The sequence below is a fragment of the Ceratotherium simum genome, chromosome 3, assembly GCF_057802395.1.
Source record: "Ceratotherium simum simum isolate JZ-2026a chromosome 3, ASM5780239v1, whole genome shotgun sequence".
NCBI lineage: Eukaryota > Metazoa > Chordata > Mammalia > Perissodactyla > Rhinocerotidae > Ceratotherium > Ceratotherium simum.
In genome coordinates, this window is record NC_141902.1 from 11,730,174 (window position 1) to 11,751,535 (window position 21,362).

At 45.3% G+C, this 21,362-nt stretch overlaps 1 protein-coding gene across 2 annotated transcripts; it reads right to left on the reverse strand.

The window, feature by feature from the left end:
- Positions 1-4,264: 4,264 nt before the first annotated feature.
- Positions 4,265-9,140, reverse strand: SSTR1 (somatostatin receptor 1). Of its 2 annotated transcripts, none has more exons than XM_014792109.2 (2): positions 8,661-9,140; positions 4,265-8,227 (listed from the first exon to the last, which is right to left on the reverse strand). In XM_014792109.2, the coding sequence occupies exon 2, from the start codon at positions 7,880-7,882 to the stop codon at positions 6,710-6,712; it is 1,173 nt and encodes a 390-aa protein (XP_014647595.1). In that variant the 5' UTR covers positions 7,883-8,227; positions 8,661-9,140; the 3' UTR covers positions 4,265-6,709. The 2 variants fall into 2 exon arrangements, with proteins under 2 accessions (XP_014647595.1, XP_087278503.1); XM_087422377.1 differs by having other exon boundaries at positions 4,265-7,841; positions 8,661-9,138.
- Positions 9,141-21,362: the final 12,222 nt, after the last annotated feature.

Genomic DNA, 21,362 nt, shown 5'->3' on the forward strand with positions numbered 1-21,362 from the left:
AGAGTTCTGATTGATTTGGCATTTGACATACACTGTCTCGCCACGATAGCCCTATAAAGGAGGTATCATTATCTTGATCTAATGGAGCAAAATGTGCATCATGGTGATTAACTTGCCCAGTATCACACAGTGAATAAAGCAGAGCCATGGCTGCTGATGGCAAACTCCATGCTCTTAACACTCAAACCATTAGTTCTCAGACCTTAGTGTAACTTAGAAACACCAAGACACACCTCAGACCTAATGAATCAAAATCTCTGTGGTGGAGCATAGATATATGCATTTTTATAAGTTCTTGGGTGATTCTGATGCAGGGCTCATGGACCACTTGTTAAGAAATATTTGCCTTAGAAAAAGATATGATTTCAAAGATACTGCTGCCTGATGTTCTGATACTATGTCCTTATTAAAAAGCCTTGCTTCTGGAAGATAACACTTGAAGCCTTGTCAGTGATCTAAACCACAAATCAAAGGAAATCCTTTTCTGAGAAGAGCTCTGTTGGGAGAAGTGGGAACAGTCAGGAAACAGAGGGTCCTGAGCTGGGGGAGAAGGGGTAGGAAATGGGAACTTAAAAGGAAAACAGAGTCTTAAAGTTCTATTTCATCAATTATTACTTGAGAAGTTCCTTTTTGTTTAATTAATTAGGGAGGGGTGTGTGTGTTTCAGTTTGGGTCCCACACAGAGTTTATATATGGGGAGGCTTGAGAGTCTTTTGAAAAAGACATACAGACATCTACTTGATTTGCTAGTTACAGTGCCTCATTGGACATGAAGGAGAATGTTTAATTTAATTATTGACTCTGAATAGACATTTTGCCACTGCTAATGATATTAGCTAGATTAACGAATTGTTCAAGGGTTGTAGCGACAGAAAGAACACAGTGAGAGCTACTGTTCATCAATATTTGGACAGCCTTTCCCAGAATAGTTATGTAAGTCCATGTGCTATCGTGAAATATTTTCCTGCTTGCCTATCATGTCTTAGATTTCTCTTTCTCTCTCTTTAAATTTAAGTGGAGTATTGGCTGTCTTTTGATACAAGTATTAGTATTGTGAAAGTCAGAGCTATTTCTGTGCATGAAATTCTACAGTGTCTCCATGATGTGTCCTCCTCCAAGTGGACTCTGACATATAGTAAGTCTTTCTTAAATTTTAAAGCTGGGAGTAACTGAGGTCTTCCCCTGAAACCAGTCTGGACACGTAGGTGCTGAGGAGGGGTACGAGTTGAGCCCCACTGCAGAGATAATATGTTAGCTGATAGCATTCCCTACTCTCATTTCCTTTTATACTTCTCAAAATTGAAGACTTGAATCAATCTGGCTTAAGACATATTTATTTTTAGAGTTTTAAGTTCATTATTACTCCAAAGAATTTTGGTAGCATGCCTGTAGTCTCCATCTTAAATGCATGTAATATTTCCAGCTTTTGGCTAGTAAGATTGAGTTTAATATGTGTTTTGACAATAACTAAGTTCATCATCAAAGTGAACATTTTACCAAAGGACTTTTTAAAGATTATATCTCCTTTCTAGATGATGCCCCTCTCTGCCCAACATTTTGACAAGCAGTTATTTTGATATTTTAGTTTGAACTGGTTACTTCTCTTCACAGTCCTCCTCAACTATGTCATCGTTGCATGAGAAACAATGAATGAGATAAAGAAACACGTTCTTTTTCTTTATAGTTGAAATCAGAAGCTGGACTGTATCTGATCATCCTTAACACAGTCCTTTCATGAGTGTATTCACTATAATACTCTGTGTCCAGATGTTTAACAAAATAATAAATGCTCACTTACAACATTATCTCTGTACCTGCTTTTCTCTAGGGAAACCACGTCACGGTCTTGAACCTGTCTGCCTTCTTGTAAAGCCAACAAACTGAATGTGTTAAATGAAAAGCCAGATATCCATCTGAATATGCGGAAGAGGTTCTCATTAGCTCAAAGGTGTACAGTGCAACAAGAAAGCAGCATAGACTTTGCAAGACTTTATTTTTTAAGCCCACACACTGTAACAATTATGTGAACATCTGTCAATCATTTCAGTTGAGTACCTAACCTCTCTGATGTGGTACATTGGAGTAAAGAATGTAATGAGCAAGATCTGTAAAACATAATGCCACTACCAAAGTGTTTTTTTAGAAGACTGATGTAAATGTGACATCTCTATTATTTGTTTAAAATAAGTTGGAAATATATCACAATTTTTAAAAAAATACATTTTCTACAATATTCTCCAGGAGAATTCCTTGCCTTTTTTCTCAGCCCAAAACCATACATTCAGCAGTTTGTACAGTGGTCAGGGTTAAATTGGATGAGACATCAAAGGTTTTCAAACATGATCCTTTTTGGGGGTATTGTGTGAGAAGATGGCCTGAGAAATTCTACCCTGGGAACACAGAAGTCACCAGTAAGAGAGATTATAGTTCATAGACACTAAACTGATACATTGTAACTTCCCCCATAAATCATGTTTCATTGTGGCCTCTCATCCTGAGGCAAGGCTCAGCACCTTAGGACAGGGGAGGGCTTGTCTTCAACTTCTAGGCAGTGCAAAAAGGCTTGGCAATTAGGTGAGGTGGTGGGATTGGGGGCGTCACAGAGATTTGATAAATCTTTTTTTTCTGCTTCAGCACATCAAAGGCTAGGACTGAAAGACTCAACTCTGATGTTTTTCCTCTAGTGCAAAGAGGATGTGGAATGTTTTTAGTAAGTGAGGTGGAGGAGGGTAAGGAGAGATGTAAAAGACCTGAGACAGAGCCATAGAAAAAGACATCAGATAGCGGAAATCCTGAGAGTCACCAGTCTAGAGCCACCCTAGAGTCCTTCTAGCCACTGAGCCCAGAGGCTCACCATGGGGCGGCCTGGGGCAGGGTGAGATCACGCCTAGGCAGAGGCTGGGGCCGGCCACCAGGTTAGTGGCTGCGTGAGGGCTGGGAAGGCTCTGAGAGGCTGCAGCCCACAGGAGCTGAGAAGCAGCCTTTGCCAAGATGAGAGGCTCCGGAAGCTGCAGATTTCAACAAACTGCAACCACGAAGCATCAGGTGGACAAACGGCCTGGCTCCAGAGAGCAAAGGGCAGAGAGGGCCCCTTTCCCAAGAACGCCACCTCATCCCCTCCTCCACTAGGATGCATAAAGCTTCTTCCCAATATTTACTCCAAATGATTTTAGGGATGACGAAAGAGGAAGAGGAGGCCAGCCAAGAGACTGTCTAAATTTATTTAAATGAAATTTTGAAATCTTCTGAAAATGGCTACATATTTACATTATCAGCCCAATTGGATGTTTGAACACTTATTTAATTTTTACTTCCAGCTAACCAGTCTGAAGGGGCTTGGAATAATATTCAGATTAGTTAAAACCAAAATAACAAAATGTGTTTCTCTGCACATTTAAGTCATGAGTTCAATTTGCCATCTTGTTATAGCTTTTAAAAATAATCAAAGGGAAAAAAAAGACAAAAGTCCAGCTATCCTTAGTCATATTGAGAAAATGTACAGAACTATAAAGCCTAGAGCTACAGGGCATTTGAAGGCATTTGAAACCCCCATCCCCCACTTTGGTTCAGGAGTCACTGCTATTGTCTGCTTGGAAAATATTCTTTTCCACTCATTTTGCTGTAAAAATAAAACTGCTCTAAAAAATAAAGTCTGTTAAAAAAAAAAAAAAAAACTCCTCTAGTCCCTTCTTAAATTTTTCTAGGGATGGAAATGGCCATCACTGAACAAAGCATAAAATATGTCTTTCTTCTTTTATGTTAAAATCTGATTTTTCTGTTTCTTTATCCATTGCCCTCCGGAACACCTTTAGGCAATCTCCCCCCCTCCCTTTTTTTTTCCTTCCATTATCTTTCCCCGGGATGTAAATCAGCAATTACTTAGCTCCCACAACAAAGTCTGAGATCATAAATGAGGGCAGACAGTAATTTAATCTGTGAGAGATTGAGATGTTATATAGTTCGTTTGGTGACAACAGCAAACCACAGACGGTGCAACCGAGGGCACTGTTTCCTATTCATACTGATTCAAAAGTTTTTTTTTCTCTCTCTCTAAGCTAACAGGCTTTTCTTTTTAAAAAAATAATTCAAGTATAACCTCAATCTTAGTAAAATTTCCAAAGGTAATCTGAAACCTTTCTTCTTAAAATCCAAGAGAAATATAAAGCAACCAAGCCAGTGTGTGTGTGTTTGTGTGTGTGTGTGTGTGTGTGTGTGTGTTTCCAAGCAATCCATTGAAACAGTCAAATGGCAAAGTCAGACAACATGCAACAACATAACACATCTGTTTATTTAGTTAATATTACAACGGTAACAGGTTAAGAGCACTAGATTTGTACCCTCTTACAAGAGTAACGATCAAGATTTTGATTTGTAAATTTCACTGTTCTTAACCATTGAAAATCTATTTTCCAAAGGAGTAATAATATATCATTATTAAGGGACAGATCTAAACTTTCTGATTTATGACCAAAAGCATATTTGTTCATTACTTTAAACAAAACATTAGGGACATTTTAACTCCTGGTTACTGCTTTCAGGAAAGTACAAGCTTCTTGAAGCAAATATACACAAAACATCTTTTTCCATAGTGATTTCAACCATTGTGTATCATGTCAGTGAAAGAACCTGAGAGTCCCAGAGTTAGTATCTCCCAATAGTTGTGATACACTCTGGCTTACTTAAATAATCAGCCAACGAGCATGTATTTAGTGCCTACTATGTACAAGCCAGCATACGAAAGCAGTTCAGGAAATACAAAGAAGTCAAATTATTGGTCCATGCCCTGCTCAGGCTTCCAATGTAGTTGGTAAGATTAAACAGAGACACAAATGACTCTACTTTAACGTCCTCAAAAGAAGTGACGATGGTAACTAGACTGTATGTTAGAACCATCTATGCTGGAACCTAGAGGAAGCACAGACATGAGCAGGGGCATCCTCAGCGCTGATTAAACACTGTCTGAATCAGATTTCTCACTTCCAGGTTTGAGGGCTGCTTGAACCCCTTTATCTGAAAAATCTGACAGTGTTCCAGCCAGTCTCGCACCTGTCACCGTCAGCGGCTGTATTTGGCAATCGTTTCATGGACTCATGACGAAAGGGCAAGATAAACAAATATGTATGATACGTGATACGATTTGAATATACTCAAATCATATGTACGGCGATGCTGAAAGCTAGGAGTTCAAGACTGTCCGCTCTGCATAGGAGGAGGCTAACTCACCTTATCATTTATTTATTGCAAGACAAGAAACTACACAAGAAAAGTATGAAGAACTCTCCAAACTTCACCGGACACAAGCAAAAATACATAGGCTAGAGGAAAGGATAAGAAAAGATGGCCCAGCAAAGAGGAGAGGTTTTGGGAGGGCGTTGGGGAGAGAGCTTCCCCCCACCGCCACCTCCATCCTCACCCCCAGTGTCCTGAAGAAAAGGCCCTGGGCTAGCCGGGTAGAGAAAAGGAAAGCAGAGACGCGTGTCCAAACACCGCAAATAAATAAATAAATATGGTAAACAAGAAAATAACTTATTAGGCACCGCTGGAAAGGCAGCGACCCTCAGGGGCCGGGCGGGCCGCACTCTAGCCTGCAGGCGGCGGCGACGCGGTCGGGATCAGCCAAGGATCCGAAGGCGCCACCCGAGTTCCCAGCCCCAGTGCCGGGTCTTCGAGATAAACCGGAGCAGGAAACCGACTCTGTGGTTACTCTTAGATCTGCACCCCAGAAGCTTGGGTGAGGGAGAAAGCCTAGTGTAGCTGCAGCCACGCTCCCAGGCGCCCTCGAGCAAGTGCCTGCCCTGCCTGGCCTCACGCGGACCAGCGTCCCGGGAGCGCCCCGCACTTGGTCTTTGAAACCAAAAGTGCCAGTTGCGAGCCCAGCGGGAGGGTGGCTTCCGTTACAACCGCTCCACACCCAAACCCCGGAGTCTTCTAAAAACCCCTCGGTGGCTTGTTCTCAGCTCCTTTATGCTCCAAAGGGAGATTTGGATGGGGACTGCAGAACGCCTGGGGTTCGAAGCGCGGGACCGATTTTTCTAAGCACCTGGCTCCGCTCTGGGTGCAGTGGGACTGGTGGAGGGGCTCGGGCAAGGGCGCTTCACGGAGCAGGAGAAAAGACCAGCTGCCTAGTTCATTCTCAAGTCCGACTTCCCTTAAAGCAGGGCTGCGCAAAAGGAGAGCCTGGTTCTCCGGACTCCGCTAGGGGCACTAGGCACAACCAGGCGAGGGGAGGGGCAGGAGAGGACGAGACTAAGGGGGAGCTGGGGACTCACCCCGAGGGAAACCCGTGGCGGTAACTGTGGCTCAGCTTAAACAAACAGAAATTACGGCTGGGGGAGCTGAGGGTCAGGCTGAGTGGGCGACGTTAATGAGTTCATGATCCGCACCGGCAGGACCCGGCGGAAGGAAAGCTCGAAGTTGCAGAGTGGGGAGCATAGAGGGGTGCAGAAGTGCAAGAGCAGTAGAGGAAGGAGCGAAAGCAGGAGACGGAGGAGAAAGGGGCCCGCAAGCCTTCCCAGTGTATAAGCATAGCGCCCAATTCCACCTTTGTCGCCCGCCTTTCCCGGGTCTCTCCACCCAGGGCGCGCAGCGTCCTAGCCCCACTTTGCCTCATAACACCCTGACGCCCCGGATACTTTCATCTCTCGCACCCGGCCTCCCTTTCTCCTCATCTTCCCCCTCCCCTGGCACAGGGCCCCTGCGAAGCCAGCGCTCAGAGAGTCGTGATCCGGGATGTGCAGGTGCCATTACGGAAGACGCCTCCAGACTCCAGGTTCTCAGGCTGGAAGTCCTCCACGCTGTAGGCGCGACTCTTGAGGGCGGTGGCGTAGTAGTCGACCGGTTCCTCCACAGCGTTGTCCATCCAGCTGAGGCACAGGATGCGCTGGAAAGAGCGCTTGAAGTTGTCCGAAAGGAAACCATAGAGGATGGGGTTGGCGCAGCTGTTGGCGTAGCCAAGGATCACCGACAGCTGGCTCACCGTGGCGTCGTCCTGCTCTGCGAACACGTTGACCAGCTGCACGACATAGAAAGGCATCCAGCAGATGACAAACACCATCACCACCATCATCACCATCAGGGTGATCTTGCGCTCCGAGCGCTTGCGCTGCTGCCAGCCGGCCTTGAGGGCCACCATGCGCATTTTGGCGATGATGAGCACGTAGCACAGGCAGATGGCCCCAACGGGCAGCAGGAAGCCCATAAGAAACGTGTACAACACGAAGCCCACCAGCCAGCGCTGGGCGGGCTCCGGCATGAGCATGTTGCAGGCCACCGTGCCATCACTGTTGGCCGCCGTGCGCGAGAAGACCACGATGGGAAGGATGACGAGTAGCGAGAGCACCCACACGCCGAGATTCACCACCTTGGCCACGGTGGGCCGGCGGTAGCGCGCAGCCTTGATGGGGTGCACTACGGCCACGTAGCGGTCGACGCTGAGCACAGTCAGACAGTAGATGCTGGTGAACATGTTGACTGCGTCCACGCTGAGCACGAGGCGGCAGAGAAGCGCGCCGAAAGGCCAGTGTCGAAGCAACGTGGAGGTGACAAGGAAGGGCACGCTGAGCATGAGCAGCTCATCGGCGATGGCCAGGTTGAGGATGTAGATGTTGGTGGCCGTCTTCATCTTGGCATAGCGGAGGATCACGTAGATGACCATGGAGTTCCCACACAGTCCCACCAGGCACACCACGGAATAGATGAAAGAGATGAGGATGGCGCTGCCCTGGCCCTCGCTCAAGGTCCCGTTCTGGGACGCATTTCGCCCCGGTTCCTCCATGCTGTCCGCAGCTCCGGCCCCGGGGCCCCTGCTGCCGCCTCCTTCACCACAGCTGCCCGGGCTGAGGCTAGGAGAGGAGGGAGAGGAGGCGGTGCCATTGGGGAACATCTCAGCTGGTGGGGCCCGATGGGGCTGCCGAGGCTGGAGCGCTCTCTTCGCGCCCCTGCTGCTTGCGCCCGCACTTGGCACCCCGGCCGCCCTCTCGCAGCTCACAGCCGCCGCGCGCTTCGGGGGAGCGCGCGGCGGCTGCAGGGAGCGCGGCTCCGACCCGCGCCGGCGGGGCGCATCGCCCAGCGGCTGCCTGCGCCCAGCCGCTTGCCGCTCCGGGGCGCCTGGGCACACGCGAGCGTGGAGAGGGGAGGCCGGGAGGCTGGAGCCCCGCGCGGCACAGCCATTAACTAGCGCGGCCCTGGGCTGGTGAATGATTACTAGGCACCACCAGCGCGTCAGCAGCTACGAAAAGGGAGGAGGGGGGAGAAAAAGAGGGAGGAAGGCGATATAGGTGGCTTATTACCCCCCGCCCAGTGTTTTTCTTTCCTAGTCCTGCGCTAGGATCAACTAGAGCAGCTGCTTCCGGGGTTCCCCTGCAGCACCCTTTACCCACCCCTCAGGGGGACCTGGGGAGTTTCTCCGCCGTCCTGGAGAGTGGGAGGAGACCAGAGATCTGGATTCCGTCCCATCCCACCCGGCTCCAGTCCAAAGCCAAGACTGAAGTAGACCTCAGGCACTGATGTCTGGAGTTCATCTCAGGTTCCCTCAGTTGCTGCCCCGCCCTGAGGGACCCCAAGTCCCCTTCGGTTCCATCGTCCCAGGCCCTAAACCCCAGCCCCCGGCCCCGTTGGCCCTGCCCCTCAGACCCGCCGCGGAAGCTCCCGGCCCTCCTTACCCAGGGCGCGCTGCCTCCAGACCGCCGCGTAGATGGCGCGTGCAAAGTGCCGGTGCGGTCTGGTAGCGCGGTGACGTTCTTCGCGGGGTCACACTCCTTTCTTTGGGCCTGACCCCGGCACAGGCGCCCACACCGATACTCTTAGAGTCGCAGAAACTGGCCCCAAGCCGCGAGCGTTAGGAGGGGGAAGGACAACAACCGCGCATCAGGGGCTTCTGCGTTACAACGCCGCAGGCAGCCCTTCTCGGGCGGGAGCGTTCAGGGGCCTGAGTAAACCATCGCGAATCTCTATTAATGAAGCTTGTCGTGCCCAGAGCCCCCTGCGTCTCCCGGAGGAAGATCGACTGCAGAAAGGAGGACGCGCGACTGGGAGCGCGGAAGGAGCCCGAGGCTCCCTCCCGAACGTGCCGGGCGCGGTGTTGGAAATCCATCGAGGTGTTCGCTGGGGCAGATGCGGCTGCGCCGCTGGGACAGGCTCCGCCCGCGTCCCTGCCGTACTTTGTACCCGGGAGAGTTGGCGGGCCCGGGGGAGCGAGTGTAAAGGCCCGGCGAGCGGGGAGGCCCACTCCCCCAAATGCACGCTGGGCCGGCAGTGCTGCTGACCAGACCTGTCACCAACTCCAGGACCGGCAGGACAACCTTTGAGTCTTTCCGTGAAATACTGGTATTTCAGCCCTTTCTGAGGTCCCTGGACGAGTGACCCGGCGCTAGATCACGTTCCTAAACCTTTATGACACAGAAATCAATGTAGGCACACCTAAAGTTTGCTCACTTCATTTAGGAATTGAACGGTTTCTGTGTAAAAAAGAACAGATGTTCAATTACCATGATTTTTAACGACCTCCGGGGCTCCCCACCATCCCTAGTCTAGGCTTCCTTGGGCTTTCCAATTGTTCCAGTCCAAGGAAGAATCACTCCATCCAGCTCCCCTATTTCTTTCCGAGATCCTTCAAGTCTTTATCTGGAACGCGCGGGTTCCCAAGAAGACTACCCTGTAGCGACCAGAGCTGGGCCTCTTTCAAGCTGTAGCTTTGTCTCGTTTCTCGTTGGTTCCCGCTTCCTCCCAACCGAGCGGCGCCCACTGTGTTGTGCGTCTCAGCTTCTCTTCCCATGGCTCCAGTTTACCCTAAGGAGAGGCAAACATCAACAGAAGCTCAACTCCTCTTCCGGCCATTTGTACCAGACAGTCCAGAATGCAGAAATGGATGCAGAAACTGAAAAGAAAAAAACAAAACAGAAAACAAATTTCTATTGCCCCCTTGCTTTATCGGGGCACTTATTTGCATATATGTGTTTTAGTTCTCAAAACTAAGTGCTCCTGAAAGGAAAAGAATAACTTCTGTAGTGTGTTGATCACAGGAATCAGAGACTAAATAAATGATGACAGACTCTTATAGCAATGTGTGCAATGGACACTGAATTATTAATGAGAAATGTGCTAAGAAGGAAATTGAAATTTCATAAGGCCCAAGCTGTTTAACCCATTGCTTTATCTGAACAAGTTACTTCATCTATAGTGGGATGTGGAATTGGTGGTTAGTTGTATTTCATTTTCCTTAAACACAGCACGTGTGGAGACACAAAAAATGGATGTTCAACAACAACAACAAAAAGACTTTTTTCCTCAGAGAAGCTGTTTACTAGCCAAGCCTCATAGTGGTTCAGATGCCTCTTTGCCAGTCAAACACGTGGCTATTCCGCAGGGGGCTGACATTTCAACAGGCATCCTCTAGAGGGCTTGGCTGGATCATGGTCGCTCCAAGGGAGGGGGTGGCAGGAGCCTGTAAAGCCCAGCTCTGTTGTCCAGAATCTCATAAGTTCACCTTGCAGCCCATCTTAGGGAAATCTCCCAGTTTATTGGTAGCTTCATATACAAAAGAAGAAAACTTAAGATCTGACATGAGCATGCTTTTATTTTTTTTCTGAAGTGGTTTCTGTGATGGATTATTTATCCGTAAAAAGAGATTGACAATGAGATACCACTTTACACCCACTAGGGTGGCTATAATAATTTTTTCTCAAAGGAAAATAACAAGTGTCGGCGAGCATGTGGAGAAATTGGAACACTTATATGTTGCTGGTGGGAATAAAAAATGATGCAGCAGCTTTAGAATGTTTGGTGATTCCTCAAAAAGTTAAACATAAAATTGCCATATGACCCAGCAATTCCACTCCGAGCTGTTTACCCCCCAAAAGTGAAAACTGGTGTTCAGACAAAAACTTGTACATAAATGTTTATAGCAGCACTATTCCGAACAGCCAAAAAGTCGAACAAGCCAAATATCCACCAAATGAAGAATGGATAAACAAAATGTGATATATCCTCACAGTACATTATTCACCCATGAGAAAGAATGAAGTGTCAATACCTGCCACACCATAGATGAACCTGGAAAACGTTATGCAAAGTGAAAGAAGCCAGACGCGAAGGGCACATAGTGCACGATTCCATTTGTATGAAATGTCCAGAAGAAGCAAATCCATAGAGACAAAGCAGATTACAGGTTGGCAGGTGTTGAGGAGAGAGGGAATGGGGGATGACTGCCTAATGTGTATGGGGTTTCTTTTTTGGGTTATGAAAAATTTCTGGAATTAGACAATAGAGGTGGCTGCACAGCATTGTGAATGTACTAAAAGCCACTGAATTGAACATGTTAAAAATGGTTAAAATTTTAATTTTATGTCATGTAAATTTTACTTCAATAAAAAGAGAGATTAAGATGGATAGGAGCCATGCAGTTGTGTATATCTTAACGTGGTATCCATGATCTAATCCACGTACGAACAAAAACACTCAAGCAAAAGGCAGCATTTCTGGGCTAAACACTGGGATTGCTGCTGCTTTTAAATTACACGGAGAGCAGGAGCCCAGTGAGGAATCTGCCTTCCCCTCAGACCTCAGTTTAATGTAAACATTTCCTAATGAAACAGGAACACTAGTGTAGGTATGGGGTTGTTATAACGTGTAAAGGACAAGGCCTGTGAGGAGGCAGGACTCCACAATCTCCATGTCTTGTTTAAATACTCTTTTATTGTCTTTTTAAATTCATGTATCCAAAGGCTTGGAAAAGCTTAGGATAAGTTTACTAGTTCCATGACAGTTACTGGCCCTCAGGTCCTCCCTTCTTTGGTTACCATCTTTCTTATGCCCCTGTGATATGAACACATCTAGATATGAGAGAAGAAAAAAGATGGCTTCCAAGAAGGGCAGAATGAAAAGTCCTAATTTAGGAAGTTACAGATTCTTTTCTGCATCTTTTTTTTTTTTTTTTTTTGGTGAGGAAGATTAGTCCTAAGCTAACATCTGTGCCCATCTTCCTCTATTTTTGTATGTGGGACGCCTGCCACAGCATGGCTTGATGAGCAGTGCATGTAGGTCCAGGCCAGGAATCCAGGCCTGCAAACCCTGAGATCTTAACCACTATGCCACCAGGCTGGCCCCAGGAAGTTACAGATTCTTAAGCAGACTGATTTTCTTCCCCCAACTCAATTCCCTCCTACAAGCTCTACTCCCCTGTGCTGTCATGTACCAGGTGCACACTTTGATACCATATTTATCACACTGGGCTGTGACTTTTTATATACTTGTCGGTCCCCCCTCCTAAATCTGTAAGTTTGTTGAGAACAGGGGCTATATTTTATCTCCATATCCCCAGCACCCAGCACAGTACCTGGAAAATTGCCCAACACCTCCTTGTTTTATTTTTCCAAGGCATCCCACGGATAGTACCTTCTTTTTTTCTAACCCATAAGATGTGGATGCAAAGAAATGTACTTTGAGCCTCTTGCAAGAAAAGCTTTAACATCTGTGTCATATCATCATCTGTAATAATTTCTTACACATTTAAATCATTTCGAATAATTTCAATTTGCATGTCCTGCATCAACAATTATCATGCTGATCACTCATTCATTGATCATTCTCGGTCTTAGATTTCTTGGCAGAGAAAGGGCTCTGGAAAATGGGTAGTACATACGTTAGAAGCTAATGATGGTTATTTAAATAGTATCATGCAGTGTGAAAGCCATTATACGTGGAAGATCATTTATTTTTAATTGCAGTCCTGAGTCTCAGTTGTTTTGGTGGAATAGTAATTATTAGGAGCTCAAAGTCTGCTTCTGTCACAATTGTTCCTCGTGCAGTTTTTTAGTCAGAGCCTGTGGTGATCCTCCCATGAGCTCCTCTGCCCCAGGCCAGGGGTAAAGGGAACACTTCCTGGAACATACTCTGCACTCTCAACACCAGAGTTGTGTTTACAAACAGCTGTCTGGGCAGATGGGACCAAGCTGGCTGTAAGGGGTGAGCACCACTCAGCAATATGGCCAACAGCAGAGGTGTGTGTCACTTAAGGACCATCTGCCACTAAGCAGTTAAAATGGTGACAGTCTAATAAAAAAGTCACCAGAGTACAAAAGCGGCTATGGGCCTAAGGAACAATCCTGGACCTTATTTCCCGGGGATGCCCTGTCACCTCCCCCAGCCCCAGCAGCCCGCGGCTCACCATATCACAGATCTCAGCACTCGCCCACCCCGCTGCTATCGCCTCTCTATGCAACAGCATGACCGAGTATTTTTTGTGCTTTCAAGAAAGACACGCACGATGCAACAACTCACATTTTCCCCTATGGATTCTCTACTGCTAAATAATATTTCTAAGGACAAGAACTCAACATATGCAGGAAAGTATTCCTTGCTATGAATGGATAAACAAAAATAGAGCAAAAACAGCCACATGTCACCTGTATTATTCTGAATAGTCCTTACCAGCAATACATTTTTCTATAATGTAGTCTCTGTTAGTCACAGATTTCAAAATCGATTGCATTAGTTTAAAACAATTTTGTAGAAATCTCTTTTTGGCACTTTTTTTCTTTTTAGCAGAAACTACAAAAAATAGTTTCAAAGTCACGAAACCACATTTTTGGTTTTTTTTTTTTGGAAGGAGGACCAGCCCTGAGCTAACATCCATGCCAATCCTCCTCTTTATGCTGAGGAAGATTGGCCCTGGGCTAACATCCGTGCCCATCTTCCTCTACTTTATATGGGATGCCGCCACAGCATGGCTTAACAAGTGGTGCGTCGGTGGGGCGCCTGGAATCCGAACCAGCGAACCCTGGGGCCGCAGCAGAGGAGCGCGCGCACTTAACCTCTTGCACCATTGGGCCAGCCCCTTGGTTTTTTTTTTTTTTTGATACCTCTATTGATGTTTGATTTTGAGCAGAATTTAAACACTTACAGCAAATCACCCATTCCTTGAGAAAGGGCTGTTCCTTTGGAGCGGGCTGTAGCTGTCAGCCAGCTTTATCAGCTAAGGAACAGTCCAGAGACCGCAAAGGGCTGAGTGTGGTCCAAGGAAAGCCAGTTTTATAGATGAAATCTATGTGGCCATCTTTTTTTTAAAGATATCAAAAGTTTCATTGTTAATTAAAAACAAACAGTCATGTAATTAGAAGTGATTTGAATCTCCGTAGCCCTCATAACACCTGTCATCATGATCTGGCCACTTGGTGCCCATTTTAAGGATGTCGAGGCAGGAGCCTAGCACGTGCTCCATCAGCCACAACACTGCTTTCTTTAGATGACATGAAGCAGCTTACATGATCCATCTTTCCTTCTTTTCACATTTAAGGCGGAATTGGTCAGTGTGGTTCTGTTGGACGCATCTGTGTCTTCTGCTGGAGGTAGGAAGAAGGGGGCGATGTCTGTGAGCTATGGGCTTGGGGCCACCGAGTGGTCCAGGAAGGGTATGCCTGGATCGCCTGTCACTCTCTCCTCCTGAGGGCAGGCAGCCTCCCGCTGACCAACCCCAGCCTCTGCCTCTGCTCTGTTTTCTCCATGCAGCACAAAATGGTCCTTTACCTTGTCCTTGAGGAAGCAGGTTGTTTGACAGCCTGACCCTTTCTTTCCTGTCAGACGAGGGAGGTAAGAAGATAACATAGTCCAGGTAGGGCCACCTGGCCTCATTGGGATGTCACCATTCTTTGTTGACTGCCTGGCTGAGCCAAAATTTCACTCTTTCTACAATTAATCAAAGCACTGCTTTCTGGGTACTATATCCTGTTATGTTCTAAAGAATTTTTCATGGAAGTAAAATTCAGACTATAGTAGAATAGACTTAATTCTATAGCTGTCTTGTATGTGGTCACATTTTTGCCCCCATTGCTTAGTGAGAAGGAACTGGAAATTAATATCAGAATTCCATTATATACGAATAATACTGGTTTTTAATCCAAACCGAATAATCTATTCGTTAATTTATCAAATATTTATTGAGTCCCCACTGGGTGGCGGGCACTGTTCTAGGCACTAGAGACACAGTGGCAAAGATTCACTAGTTTCCTGAGAATTCTAATGAGGCAGAAAGAGAGTGAACAAATGGACACGTAGGTAATGCAACTGCACTCAGTGATAAGTTCTAAGAAGGAAAGTAGGGATGAGGGGCCAGAGGGTGCTGGGGAGGTGGGTGTATTGGAAAGGGAAGGGAAGGAGCTGATGCCTGAGCAGCCCTGACCAATGTGAAGACAAAGGATCACACGTCTGGGAAGGCTTGTTCCAGCAGCATCTATGAAGCCGTGGGTCTTCTGCTGACATGGTGCCAGGCACAATTAAGTTACAGCCCCAAATCCCATTCTTTTTTCTTTTTTTACTTCCTAAAGTCATAATAATTTAGAGAACACCTTTAGATCTCATCCAAATGGCTCTTTGAACCTGGTGGACCCACTGACTGTTTCCCTCGAGGTTTCCCAGCCCTAGGAAAGCGGATTTGGGAAGCAGTAACCTTCGTGGAGCGCTGCCTGAGCGGCTCTCCCCGGGGCTGTGCTCCACGGTACGCTGGCGTCTGTCAGCAGACAAGGAAGAAAAAAAGCCAGGAGTTCAACATGTGAGAAGGCCAAACCTAAAACCGAGAAAACTAACAATGTACTCGTTCTTTTCCTCAGTGAACTGGGAAAAACTCCCGTTCTTCTTGAGTGGTGAGGCACGACCCCTCCTGCTCTGGATTATCCCTCAGAGAAGAGCGTGGGAGCCCCCGAGCTTGCCTGTGAGAATGGGTGCTAACAGGCTGCGGGTTTTCCCACTGCCGAGATTCAAAAAACAAAACCAAGGATCTGTTTCAGACCAGAAATGTGTGCAAATAAGTCAATTTGACAGTAGGAACGGGAGGAGGAAGGCAGGCTGGTTGAGGAAGAGGTGTGGGTGGGGAGGGATCGCTTCAGGCACATTGTAGGACAAATGGGCTTAGTGTCACTTCTGTAATCCTACTTTATATGTAGTCATCTACTCTAACAATGCTGGGTTAAAAAAACAAATCTGGTTTTCAATTATCACATTTCTCTCATTGATGGTAGTGCAAAATTCACACATGAATTAACAAAGACTCAGGTGTAAATAATTAATGATTCATTTTTAATCAGCTCCACCTAGAGAGCCCGGACCCTGTGACTCCCTGCCCAGAGGCCCCAAGTCCACTTCCAGGGCCAGTGTGAGCCTACTACGTGGTGGGTGGGAACACCTCTAGGCTGGCGGGAAGGCTGAGAGGTGACTGTTTGGGGGAGGATGAGGCAGATGAGGAGTGAGTTTGGCCGTGGGGGCTGGGGTATCTATGCTCATGTACTTGAGGCTGCTCACCATGCAGGACAGAGCCGGGGGTGGCAGTTGAAATGGGATGAGCTGCTGGTGGGGCAGTTTCCAGTGCAGAGCCCCTGAGGAATGCTAGAGTCTAAATTCAAATCCTGCCAGCTCATAATGAAGGCAGGATGGTGGGGCAGATTTTATTTAACAGATTCTAAGCTAGATTTATAACTCTCAAGGTAAGCCAACCAAACGAAACAGCTGGATCTTTGGGAGAACTTTCAGCACAGATGTTTGACCCAGGCCATGGAGAAGGTGGAGAAAAGATGGCGCAGCAGCCACTGTATCCTTTTCTGCCCATCCCCTGGGCCCTTCCCCATTCCATAATAAAATTTTGCTCCTCCTCTAGGCAAAAAGCAAAATATTATATAAGTAACAATTGATGCAAACAAATAACAGCACAAAATGGGGTTCAGACCCTTGGCGGATAGGTGGGGAAAGGGAGTTATGGAAGTGTGGTTGGCCTGTGTGACATCTGGGTCCCAAAATTGCCAGTAAACCTTTAACAGTGAAAAACTGGATGGGGCAAAGGAGGCATTAAATACATTGTCTTGTATTTAATACAATATAATAGTAATTAAACACTAAAAAGGATGTCACAGATGAATTTTTCTTGACACGGAAAGATATTCAAAACATTGCTAAGTGTGAAAAATCTATTTCAAAATCATATGAGCCCATTAAATGCGTGCACACACACACACACACACACACACACACTAGCATATATCTATGCATGAGCCTGAAAGGATAGTTACTAAGATATGAACAGTGGTTATCGTGAGTGAGTTGGGTTATGGATGCTTTCATGTTTCTTTTGTATGTAGAGATTTTCTAACTTTTCAGCTGTGAGTATGTACTGTTTTTTAAATAAATTAAAATAATAAGAGCTTTTTTTTAAAAAAAATTTAAAAAGGAAAACTCTCCAGGCCATAAAGTGCCTGCTCTGTTCAATGGAGCATTCACTGATTTATTTCCTCCTTAATTATTTTTACTTTCAGAAAAATATTAATAAATTTATTCTAGAAATTAACATATTATGATGCAAACTAAATAGCAAACAAAATGTGCCCAGCAGAAGGTGGTCGAAGGAACTGAGACAGGAGCTGGAGCAGTCTCTAGTCTTCCAGAGGATCCCTGCAGCCCCATGGCCAAGTGGTCTCCCCAATGTGCTTGAGTCTGCTGTGCTCAGCTCTTGGAATTGCCATGGTAATGTAAATCGCAGGATGTTGTTTGTGAAAGCATGGCGTGGTTGTCTAATGATAAACTTTTGGGTTGAAATCACATATTTTCCATGTATCTAACTTTGTGCAGGTTATTTGACCTGCCTGTTCCTCAGTTTCCTCTTTTGCAAAGTGAAGATAATAGAGCATCTACCTGATAGAGTTGTTAAATTATTAGATATGTTGAAAGTGGTTAGAACAGTGTCTGGCATGTGGTAAGCTCTATATAGGTAATTAGCTCTATAAACTAATTTCTAAAGTATGGATTACAATTATTTTTTAATCAGTCAAAAGAACTTCAGAAATTCATTTTTGCCTCTTGCTCAAGAACATAATACTGGTTTTAGTACATGTCGTATATTCAGCTAAAATAACTCTAAAATGTTAATCGCTTCTATCATCATCATACCAAAGTCCATCCAGTCTGTCCACATCTTGAGGGTTTGACGTAACCACTGTACTCATTGACTCAACCCAATTGTTTGAATGGTACATAGGCACCGTCTGAGTTTGCTACAACTTTTCTTTTTGTCTTAGTTTCCAATGAGACCCCCAAGCTCTTGAGCTAATAACTATAGTTGGAAAATGTATCCAAATTTTAAAGAGAGGTGCTAGACTACCCCTCTCAGCCCATCACCCACCTCCAGTCTAGATGTAAGAGTAGAAAGGAAGAGAGATGGAGATTATTTCCTTACGGGAAGTTTTCAGAGCGCTGCACATTTCTTCTCCCATGGAAGGTGGGTTCTTACCCCATCAGTAAAATGTGGGGGCTTCTATAAAACCACTTGGAGAGAGAGTCAGGTATCCCCTGGGGTTGGTAAGTCACAGAGACTGGTGCCTGATTATTACTTGGAAAATTTAAAGCTGAGCAAGAGACCCACTGGACCCGGATGACGGAGTGAAAAGCCTATAGGGTGGAGACAGCTGATTCCCACTGAAAGTGGGGCAGGGACGGTGTTTGTCATGAGCTGGAATAGACAGCACAGTAGGCAGACAGGTGGGGCACCTTGAGGCACCCACTCTGCCTGACAGAGCCAGATGACCTTAGCAGGAAGTTTGTGTGCCAGGAGGAGGAGCTGAGTGGGGAATACAGCCAGCTGGGAGAGGGTGTTTGGCAGCCCAGCAAAGGGCACAGTGGGAGCTCCCTAGCAGGTGGTGGGGGCAATGCTGAAGACCCCACTAAAGAACTCCACAAGAGAAAGAGCCCCTCGCAGAGGGCACCAACGCACCGTTACAACTGCACCAGTCAGGGAGGAAGCGTCCTGTCCATCAAGGCTCTTCCCTTCCTCTGCAGGAGCCAAAGGCAGAGAAAGGAGTGAGGGAGAAGGGGAAAAGAATGTAAAGAAATAGTCATGAATCCAACCACTTCCCTCTTCCCTCCTGTAGGATACAAGATGGGTTAGGCTGAAGCTAACAGGGACAAGAAGCTTTATATTGAATAGGAAATGAGTTTCAATTGAGAAAAGATGGCATTTTATAATGTCTGAAAATGAACAAAGAAGCTATGGAATCTGTGTGTGCTAAGACCTTCCTCTTACAGCTCTGGCATATTTAACCCTGCCAACCACACTATGAGGAAGCTTCTACTTGCTAATCTCATTTTGCAGGTGAAGAAACCAAGACACAGAGAACTTAAATAACTTGCTAGAGTCACATAGCTGAAAAAAAAGTCAGAGCTCAGATTTAACTAGCAGTCTAGCCTGGGGCCTGTGTTCTTAACCACCATGCCACGCTGCTGTGGTCTTATCTCTCACTGAATTCACTTAATTAAGGAGGTTTTGATGTTAAGAAATTACATAAACAGCAAATCTGTCAATTTTGTGATTGATGTTTTCCTCAACGAATCCAGCAATTACTTCAATATTCTCCTCTACTTACGTTGCCTAATCATTTAAAAGTAACATGCTTGCCCTCAATTAGAAATTTAGAATTATATGTTTTGAAAAAATTTATCCTTAATAAAATATTATTGCAAAGACTTTAAGACTTATGGGTCATTGGTATATCTGTGCCAACGAAATGTGTTTTTCATGAACCACTGACCACTGTTTCTCAATTCTAAACATGTAATGATCAGCACCGCAAGCAGCCTAAAACTTTGTTTTGCGTGAGTATTTCTGTGTAGTTTTTTCTGCTTTATTCCTCATGTATTCCTCAGGGCCTCACTTTTGCCCACCTCAAGCAACTGTACACCGAGGGGTGGGTCCGCAGCGTCACTAGGGAGAGGGGGAGGGACTACGAGCTGCTTTGAAATTTGTACCGACTCCATGAAATTACAGCCAAAATGCATTCCCAGGAAAGAGAGAGGATTGCTGCTGAAACAAAATCAATTTAAAAAAATAAATTCTTCTTCCTTAGAGCAAGGGCACGCACAATTCAAGTGATCCAGCGGCTTTGTACTCGGGCCTTCACTGATTTGACTGACAGCTGTAATAAAGATGAGAATACACAGATGCCCGATTCATTAGAAGGGGGCACATTCTTTCCTAATTGAAACACGATGCCTCTCTTCACTAAGCAATTAAGTGGGGAATTAGCGTTTTTAGTCCATAAAGATGCCTTAAGTCACTAGAGGGTAGTCACATAAGAGAAAAAATTGTAAAACAATACTCACACTGTGCATGAGACTAAAGTAAACCAAAATGATTTTACTTTAGTATTAGAATTTTTTTTGGTGGTAAGTGTTTAAGTAATTACAATGTTTTCCCCTCTAAACTTAGAGATTAATAGATCTGATTTTCATACCTGCAAAATATTAGCATCTATTTATTTTCTTGGAAAATTCTATCCAATTCTGTTTGTGAGAACACATGCTCTTAAAATCCACCAGGGGGAGATTTTAACATTAAGAACGTCAACGGAGAAAGTTTTCAATTTGATATAGTTGTATTTCAGTTGACATCCGAAACAACTTAAATTTTGAACTAAGCCTTGATGATAAGGTTTACATCTTGATAAAGCTACCCGAGATATTCCAGCTATATTAAAACTGGGACTGAGTGGCTAGGGAGAACAGGTGAGATATTGCTTGGTCTTGTCGGAGAATGCACGTGTGACTGAGTGTGTCTGGGTGCGGATGGGATGAGACCTTGTGTCTCTAGAGGGAGAATCAGATGACAGAGTAATCTCTGGCCGTTGCCACTCTGTGCACTGTGGTAATTCCTGGTTTCCGCTGATGCATAATACCTTGATTTGGTGCCTCGGGACAGGCTTTGAGACTTAGAATAACACTGCAATTCTCTGTGAGAATGATGAAAGAAGAAATAAAAAATGTATATAAGGGATATTTTTGAGACATCTTGTTTTATTTGGGAAGCTATGACATTATTGCAGAAATCTTTAGATAACTAACACCACTTTGGCCATCAAATCACCTGTTTGTATCAAGCAGTAAGACACCATCAAAACTCTAATTTTAAAATTTTAAAAGGAGATAATCTCTAGAAAGGGTCCTGTAATAGGATTTGAGTGCAATGTCTTCTCCAAAGTTTTATTAACCTCTGCTAACATATGGCGGTGTTCCTAATGCTCAACAGAACAGCTACGGTTTTGTGGATTTCTTTTTCTAGAACTGAGAAATAGGATAAAAAAACAACTAGTGCTAGCACAACAACTTCCCTTTCTGCCATTTTCAGGGGTGATTTTCTATACAAATAACTCAGTTATTTCTGCCAATAAATGGACTTTTTCATAGTCTCGTGCAATATAAGCGATATATCTTTCTGATATATATATATCCTTTTCCCGGTACAGTACAATACACAAACTAAGAAAACTAAGCATATTCTTTAAGATATTGTGTATTTTTCTTTTAGATTTGAACTAATGTTTTATCCCTTTATTTCCCCA

Excerpts from the sequence above, each read along its gene's own strand:
- SSTR1 (XM_014792109.2), bottom strand. The coding sequence starts at position 7,882 with ATGTTCCCCAATGGCACCGCCTCCTCTCCCTCCTCTCCTAGCCTCAGC.